The sequence below is a fragment of the Bos mutus genome, chromosome 1 (assembly GCF_027580195.1).
Source record: "Bos mutus isolate GX-2022 chromosome 1, NWIPB_WYAK_1.1, whole genome shotgun sequence".
NCBI classification, from domain to species: domain Eukaryota; kingdom Metazoa; phylum Chordata; class Mammalia; order Artiodactyla; family Bovidae; genus Bos; species Bos mutus.
This window is the reverse complement of record NC_091617.1, coordinates 20,164,958-20,174,299: the sequence shown is the minus strand read 5'-3', so window position 1 is coordinate 20,174,299 and position 9,342 is coordinate 20,164,958. Positions and strand designations below refer to the sequence as shown.

The following is a 9,342-nucleotide window of genomic DNA, read 5'->3' as shown; positions in this document are numbered from 1 at the left end:
GGGTAGGCGTCGCGCAACCTGCCGCAGGGGCGGCTCCGAGGCCGGGCCCGCGTGGCGCTCGCTCGCCCCACCTCCCGGGACTCCGGGATGGGGGGCGGGGCTCCGGAGCGGCCCCGCCTCCCGTCCCACCGCCCCGCGGGTCACAATGTAGGGTTAGGGCGGCCGGCGGGCGGGGCTCGACGGGGGAGGAACCGCCAGGCGGGGGCGGTGACGGCGGTAGAGGGAGGGGAGGGACGGGAGGGGAGGAGAGGGGACGGGAGGGGAGGGGAGGAGTAGTTGCGGTGGGAGGAGGACAGCGCCATTCTGGCCGGCCGCTCCCTCTGTCCCCTTTCCCTTCCCCGCAGTGGCCTGCGAGCCGCCAGCGGAGGAGCGCGCGCGCGCGCGTGACGCGTCCGGGCTTGCTAGCGCCCTCCCGCCCCCCAGCGTCCACCGCCCGCTCATGGCCCGGGCCGCGGCCGCCGAGCCGCGCTGAGGCGGGCCGCGCGGAGTCGTGGGGCCGCCGCCGTGGCCCTCGGTGTCCGCGCCTCGCCGCCAGCCCGTGGTGCCCGCGCACCCCGGCCGCCGTCGCCTTCGCGCCTGGCTGGCGGGGGCGCTGTCCTCGCCGGCCGTCCGCGCCGCTCCCTGGGGCTCGGCGGAGCGTGGCAGTCAGGGCCAGCGGAGGCTCGGGGAGCCGGACGCCGGCGCGGCGGGGGCCATGACCGTGGAGCAGAACGTGCTGCAGCAGAGCGCGGCGCAGAAGGTGAGGAGACCCGGCCCCGCTCCTCCGCCCGAGGTGCCGCCCTCCCCCGCCGCGGCCGGGACCTCCCCGCCGCCCGGGCCTCCGCGGCCCCAGCTTTCCCCGCGCCGTCGTCCCCCGCCCCTGCCCGCTTTGGGGGCGTCGCGCCCAGTTCCGGGCTGCGTGTGGAAAGCGGGGTGTAGTTAGCGGGTTTCAGTCCACTTCCTTCTTGCCAATTGTTTTCCTGTAACCGACGGTGCTGGGTATTTGTTGAGCGCGATCTCACATTCCTACACTCCTCTGTATGACTTCCTAATTAAACTTTATCTTCCTCGTCCTTTTTTTTTTTTTTTTTAAGAAGAAGAAATAGCCGGTTGTCATCCCTTGTGAACCCAGTTTTCTTTCCAAGACAGGAGCCTTCCAGGTCTGCTATTTTGCAAAAGCCTCTCCACCGGAATTGAGTTGCCAGGTACAGGAACCAGGTGGACTCAATGTAGAAGTAGAGGATTTGGTTGGTTCCTTTTTCTTTTTTTCCTTTTTTTAAAAAATATAGAAACTGTCCCTTAAGAAGGAGACCTTTTTGGCCATGCTTATTTCAGGTATATTTTGTCCCCTAAGTTTGACCTTGTTCCATCCTCACCCTTTACTCTTGCCTGGGTCACACATTAAAAAGGTTGTTCCCTTAAAAAAATCTGGGTTTGTGAAGCTTCAAATCTTTTCTGTTAAGTATACTTATGTGAGAGATGCTACTTTCCCCCCCTCGATTTTGCTTTCAGAATCTCAAGTGCACAATCAGGGGTTGCACCATATCCTGGAGAGTCGTTGGCTATGGCTTAATTTTTTGGGAGGGGTTATTGGTGTGAAAAACATTTGGGGCAAAAGGAAAACCATTACTTTACTCGTCTTGAAATTATGGTGGTGACCAGGGTTTACTGTGAAAAGCTGCTAAAACTCTTCGATTTTTCTGGGAGAGTAGTGTGAATGCCCCACCCTGTGGTGTTGATATCAGTAGTTTTTTTGCATCATTATATCCTACCTGTGCTTGATTTTAGAATAAGGCCTACCTACTGTCTTAAAATGGACTGTGTATACTCACAGCCTGCGAAGTTTTTGCTTTGAGATATTTTTAGAATTTTGTGGTAGTACTTGAAGTAATTGAAGATGCTCAAGAATTTTGGAAAGTGAGCATATTGCATTATTATTTTAGGCACTTTGGGGAACTTGTCTTGGAACTCTTGTGTGTTAGTTAATTGTTATTGGTTAATTTGGGCATCCCAGGTGGCTCAGTGGTAAAGAATCTGTCTGCAATGCAGAAGACTCTAGTTCGATCCCTAGGTTGGGAAGATCCCTTGGAGAAGAAAATGGCCACCCACTCCAGTATCTTTGCCTGGGAACTCGCATGGACAGAGGAGCCTGAGGGGGTTTCTGGGGTGGCATGGGGCCATGGCGTGGCAAAGAATAGGACACCACTTAGCAACTAAAGAGTGACTGGGATAATTTAGAAGACGTTGCAGATTGAAGTTTATTTACAATGAAAAAATTCTAGTTTTAATAATGGGAGTTTAGAACAGTTTATCTCCTAATCCCCTCCATTCTGTTTTGAATACCTTGAACTTTAGTTTTTGATGTTGAGTATGTGACAACAAAGTGTTAATACTTAGAGTAGGATCTTGTGGCCATAGTATACTGAGCAATATTTAGTAGGCTTGGTGTCCTTTCGGTTTATAGTTCTCTTCAATGTTAAGTATTAAAGCCTTTTTTTTTTTTTTCAAAGTGGGAAATGTAGCTCATATTTTTCACATGTCAGATTTGAACAATGGCAAAACATTTGTGAGTTTTTTAAATTGATTTTTGACTAATGTACTTAGATAATGCAGATCTGCCCATTTCAGAGGTTTATGCATAAATTTGAATCACAAATCAAATTACTAAAAATGATCTTAGCCATCAAGTCCAGTTTCCTAGTTTAATGAGTCCCCTCCTTACGCAAAGGGAGTAGTGTTAGTCTAAAATACTACCATTTTGACACTGTTTTTAGTATGTGTCATATCATCTCGTTGAGATTGTGGACATTTTTAAGAGCAATACAGTCGCATTTATTTTTATACTTCCATCATAGTGTTTATGTATTAAAGAAATATTTAATGTATTTGCTTGTCATATTAACATGCTGTTACTTTGTTACTCATATTAGTACTATTTTAAAATATTCATACAGGTTCAAATACTTTAAACCATCTACTTCAAATGAACTAACATTAAAATCCACTAAGCTAGTACCTAGGAAGTAGACTTCAAGCTAGTAACTAGGAAGTGAACTACTTTAGAAGAAACAAAAGTGAAACTCTTTGTTTTTAAAATAGAAACTATGAATTATTAGTAAAAGGAGAAGTGTCTAGTGCATATTGCATAACCAAAATTTTAGCCTATTTTCTGCTCTTCTTTAAAAAATTGTTGTATGCTCATGTATAATATTAGCTTTATGTGAAGAGCTGTAGTCTGGTCATTGGAACAGTTTCCTATTTTGTGAGATTGTTTATTTTCTTCCCAAAGGATGTATGATTATAATTAAAAAAAAAGTAGCACAACACTCAGGTCTTTTTTTTTTTAAGTAGCACAAAACTCACAGGTCTTCTGTTTACCTACAGAGTAGCTTGTCACAATGTAACATAAGGCAAGGGGTGTCTTTTCCTTTTCCTCTGTTGTGTTCTTTGCTTGCTTGCTCAAGTTTGGCCTTGAGCAGGGAGTTGTGAGATGAAGTGAAACTGCAAAGAGACATTTTTCTGAGGTTTAAGATGATACAGGTGAATTGGAGTTGGTAGCAGATTAGCTAAGGTTAAGTCCTGTCATAATTTTGGTCTTGAATATGTATATTCAGCCTTTATGCTTGATATTTACCTAAAGTGTAGGATTCTCATCTCAGAATTTTGGTTCATTGATTCGGGTCCCAAATGAGGATTCTTTAGGGCAGCAATATAGTAAATAGAAGGCATTCTCTTAGAGACCAGATTAATTTGAAGAGTTGTGAGCTGTATTCTATTTACATTAACTGTATTCTCCTGAGTTGAATAAAAATTTTTTTTTTGCCGATTTTGTTTCACCCTAGGGCTTATACCAGCTCCTTGCACATAGTTCAGTTTAGTTGCTTAGTTGTGTTTGCCTCTTTGCGACCCCATGGACTGCAGCACGCCAGGCTTCCCTGTTCATCACCAACTCCCAGAGCTCTCTCAAACTCGTGTCCATTGAATCAGTGATGCCATCCAACCATCTCATCCTCTGTGGTCCCCTTCTCCTTCTGCCTTCAGTCTTTCCCAGCATCAGGGTCTTTTCCAGTGAGTCAGTTCTTTGTATCAGGTGCCAAAGTATTGGAGCTTCAGCATCAGCATTAGTCCTTCCAATGATTATTCAGGATTGATTTCCTTTAGGATTGACTGGTTGCACATAGTAGGTTTCAGTAAATATTTGATGAATGAAATAAAGAGTGAGTGCTTTCTAAAAGGAATGTAAACTGCAGGGGTTATTTTAGTTCCTTAACTGAATCTCACAATTTAACATGATTGAGAGACAGTTAAGAGCTTCGTAGCTGGCACTAATGGTAAAGAACCTCCCTGCCAGTTTAGGCAACATCAGAGATGCGGGTTCCATCTCTGGGTGGGGAAGATCCCCTGGAGGAGGGCATGGCAACCCACTCCAGTATTATTGCCTGGGAAATCCCATGGACAGAGGAGCCTGGTGGCTACATACAGTTCATAGGGTCACACAGAGTCGGTCATGACTGAAGTGACTTAGCGCACATGCAGAATCAATGAAAGCTTGAAATTGTGGACATCTGTTAGAATATAGGCAGTGTAGTGAAAGAATAGGATGTTGATCTAAATCACCTTTCTATGACCTTGGGCAAGTCATTAAGTGCCTCTGAATCTACTTTTAAAGCCTTGAAGATAGATGATTAGACATGAGCAACTTTTTTATATCCACGTGGTTAGTGGGGCTAAACGTGTTTATTCCAGACAGGGAGGATGAAAAAGAGAAAGAATAGGATAGAGGCAGAAGGAATCTTATAGTATCAACAGTCAGCTTTCATTTAATTATATTGGAGGTTAGGTGGGAAGGAAGGCACAGATTAACCTAATTAAGAATTGAAACTTGAAAAACAATACAAGTTGAATTCTGGGTAAATTTCTTAGTTGCAATAATGTAGTATTTCTAATTTAGAAATTGTCTAAGGTTATAGAATGTTCATTGGAAGGAATGATGCTGAAGCTGAAACTCCAGTACTGTGGCCACCTCATGCGAAGAGTTGACACATTGGAAAAGACTCTGATGCTGGGAGGGATTGGAGGCAGGAGGAGAAGGGGACGACAGAGGATGAGGTGGCTGGATGGCATCACCGACTCGATGGACGTGAGTCTGAGTGAACTCTGGGAGTTGGTGATGGACAGGGAGGCCTGGCGTGCTGCAGTTCATGGGGTCGCAAAGAGTCGGACACGACTGAGCAACTGAACTGAACTGGAAGTTATAAAAATATAATATAGCATTTAAAGAGACCAACTCCCGGAGTTCACTCAAACTCACGTCCATCGAGTCGGTGATGCCATCCAGCCACCTCATTCTCTGTCGTCCCCTTCTCCTCCTGCCCCCAATCCCTCCCAGCATCAGAGTCTTTTCCAATGTTTAACCTTATATAAATCACTAAGCATTATATAAAGTGGACATTGTTTAGTATTAAATGGTTGGTTATCTTGTTATTAGCATAAGACTTGGTTTACTGAAAGAGCAGGATCCAGCTACTTATTCCCCTTTTATGCCTTTCCTTTCTCACCTAGTTTTGAATTTTATACTACGATTGTATCCTGTTGTCTTAATGAATTTTCATTAGTTCTAATATTCTGATATTCTTCAATATTCTTTGTATGCAGCCCATATCATTTGCAAATAATTATCATTCTGATTTCCTCTTTGTCAATTTTGGCACCTCTTTTTTCATATTATTTTAGCTAAGATTACAGAATACTACTAGGATTAATAGTATTAATTTCATTGTATTGTTTCATTGTAATATGAAATGTCCTTATGGTTACAAGTTTTTAAAATGCTTTGAAATCAGATTTAGATGTTGACTCTTTATCAAATGGACTTCCCTGGTGGCTCAGATGGTAAAGTGTCTGTTTACAATGCGGGAGACCTGGGTTCAATCCCTGGGTCAGGAAGATTCCCTGGAGAAGGAAATGGCAACCCACTCCAGTACTCTTGCCTAGATAATCCCATATTCTTCAATATTCTTTGTATGCAGGCCATATCATTTGCAAATAATTATCATTCTGACCTCCTCTTTGTCAATTTTGGCACCTCTTTTTTCATATGTTATTATTCTAGGTAAGATGACAGAATACTACTAGGATTAATAGTAGGGTCTGTAATGTATTGTTTCATTGTAATATGAAATGTCCTTATGGTTACAAGTTTTTAAAATGCTTTGAAATCAGATTTAGATGTTGACTCTTTATCAAATATCTTTTTTTTTTTTTTTGGGCAACAACTGATGGTAGTATTTTATGATAAGCACAATTGTAATGGATAACACATAACATATTTACTATGTACTATGTGACATGATCCTCTACATAGAAAACACTAAAGACTCCACCAGAAAATTACTAGAACTAATCAATGATTATAGTAAAGTTGCAGGATATAAAATCAACACACAGAAATCCCTTGCATTCCTATACACTAATAATGAGAAAACAGAAAGAGAAATTAAGGAAACAATTCCATTCACCATTGCAACGGAAAGAATAAAATACTTAGGAATATATCTACCTAAAGAAACTAAAGACCTATATATAGAAAACTGTAAAACACTGGTGAAAGAAATCAAAGAGGACACTAATAGATGGAGAAATATACCATGTTCATGGATTGGAAGAATCAATATAGTGAAAATGAGTATACTACCCAAAGCAATTTATAGATTCAACGCAATCCCTATCAAGCTACCAACGGTATTCTTCACAGAGCTAGAACAAATAATTTCACAATTTGTATGGAAATACAAAAAACCTCGAATAGCCAAAGCTATCTTGAGAAAGAAGAATGGAACTGGAAGAATCAACCTGCCTGACTTCAGGCTCTACTACAAAGCCACAGTTATCAAAACAGTATGGTACTGACAAAAAGACAGAAATATAGATCAATGGAACAAAATAGAAAGCCCAGAGATAAATCCACACACATATGGACACCTTGTCTTTGACAAAGGAGGCAAGAATATACAATGGATTAAAGACAATCTCTTTAACAAGTGGTGCTGGGAAATCTGGTCAACCACTTGTAAAAGAATGAAACTAGAACACTTTCTAACACCATACACAAAAATAAACTCAAAATGGATTAAAGATCTCAATGTAAGACCAGAAACTATAAAACTCCTAGAGGAGAACATAGGCAAAACACTCTCTGACATACATCACAGCAGGATCCTTTATGACCCACCTCCCAGAATATTGGAAATAAAAGCAAAAATAAACAAATGGGACCTAATTAAACTTAAAAGCTTCTGCATATCAAAGGAAACTATTAGCAAGGTGAAAATGCAGCTCTTCAGAATGGGAGAAAATAATAGCTAATGAAGCAACTGACAAACAACTAATCTCAAAAATATACAAGCAACTCCTGCAGCTCAACTCCAGAAAAATAAATGACCCAATCAAAAAATGGGCCAAAGAACTAAATAGACATTTCTCCAAAGAAGACTTACAGAGGGCTAACAAACACATGAAAAGATGCTCAACATCACTCATTATCAGAGAAATGCAAATCAAAACCACTATGAGGTACCATTTCACATCAGTCAGAATGGCTGCAATCCAAAAGTCCACAAGCAATAAATGCTGGAGAGGGCGTGGAGAAAAGGGAACCCTCTTACACTGTCGGTGGGAATGCAAACTAGTACAGCCACTATGGAGAACAGTGTGGAGATTCCTTAAAAAACGAAGTAGAACTGCCTTATGATCCAGCAATCCCACTGCTGGGCATACACACTGAGGAAACCAGAAGGGAAAGAGACACGTGTACACCAGTGTTCATCGCAGCACTGTTTATAATAGCCAGGACATGGAAGCAACCTAGATGTCCGTCAGCAGATGAATGGATAAGAAAGCAGTGGTACATATACACAATGGAGTATTACTCAGCCATTAAAAAGAATACATTTGAATCAGTTCTAATGAGGTGGATGAAACTGGAGCCTATTATACAGAGTGAAGTAAGCCAGAAAGAAAAACACCAATACAGTATACTAACGCATATATATGGAATTTAGAAAGATGGTAACAATAACCCTGTGTATGAGATAGCAAAAGAGACACTGATGTATAGAACAGTCTTATGGACTCTGTTGGAGAGGGAGAGGGTGGGAGGATTTGGGAGAATGGCATTGAAACATGTATAATATCATGTATGAAACAAGTCGCCAGTCCAGGTTCGATGCACAACACTGGATGCTTGGGGCTGGTGCACTGGGATGACCCAGAGGGAGGGTATGGGGAGGGAGGAGGGAGGAGGGTTCAGGATGGGGAACACATGTATACTTGGGGCGGATTCATTTCGATATTTGGCAAAAGTAATACAATATTGTAAAGTTTAAAAATAAAAAGAAAGTGTGCAAAGAATTTTATAACTTCTTTTCAACTGCATTTTCCCAACCACTTTTTTAGGTAGATGCTTTTTTTACTTTCATGTGCTGGTTGAGGAAAAAGTATTAGAGAAGAACTAAAGCAACATTTCATTGTTAGTGTATGTTGAGGGTGGGCTTTAAACTCTGAGACTTGGGGGCTTCTGCCATTAACCATTTATCTGTATTGCTTTCTGGCTTGCATTTGTCCTGATGCCTTAGAATTCATTACACTAAATTTTAATCTAAAAATTAGAATCTTCATTTTTAAATGAAATTTGTTACAAGGTTTGTTTTTATAGGTGTATGGGCTATTATTAGCTCATACAAAGATGAGCTTACAAAAAAAAAGCTTTTTGTTTTTTTGTTCGCTTTTGGAATTGTTTAGGGTAGCATTAAGTTAAATCAGTCAAAATTTGTAGCGTTTAACTGTTTTTGATCTTTGAACCTAAGTACTTGCTACTTTGAAGTTTTGATGACTGTGACTTTTATTAGGCTGACCGCTTTATTTAAAGCATGTTTTAGTTATGCTTTCCTAATTTTGACTATTATCTTAAAATGTTTTTCTTTCGTTATTTAAGAATATTTTTTGTTTTACTTTTTTTGTTATACTTTTTAAGTTGTTGGTTTTTAGTTTCAACACAATTGAAACATTCTGTTTAGAGAATATGATTTGTAATAGTTATAGAGATTTATTAAGAATTTCTTATGACTAAGCACATGAGGTTTTAATGATCATGTGAAAAGAATATATTTTTTTTGAGTTATAGAGTTCTATATATATCACACAAGCAGTTAGAGTGTGATTTGAATATTTCATGGTTTTATCTTTATATCCTCTGAGCAAGATTGCGTCTCTACTTTTAATATAATTTCATCAAATTATATTTGTATTTCTAATGGATTTAATCTAAATTTGATTTTGCTGGTCGTTTCATAAGATATCATCTCA

General features: G+C 41.0%; 1 protein-coding gene across 5 annotated transcripts in view; it reads left to right on the top strand.

The window, feature by feature from the left end:
* The first annotated feature begins 288 nt into the window (after positions 1-288).
* The window catches only part of USP25 (ubiquitin specific peptidase 25), a 160,853-nt gene continuing 151,799 nt past the window's right edge, over positions 289-9,342 (top strand). For all 5 annotated transcript variants that reach the window (XM_070367620.1, XM_005898177.2, XM_070367615.1 and 2 more), the window contains exon 1: positions 289-739. In XM_070367620.1, the coding sequence (XP_070223721.1) occupies positions 695-739 (45 nt within the window). In that variant the 5' untranslated portion in view covers positions 289-694. The remainder of the gene's footprint in view (positions 740-9,342) is intronic.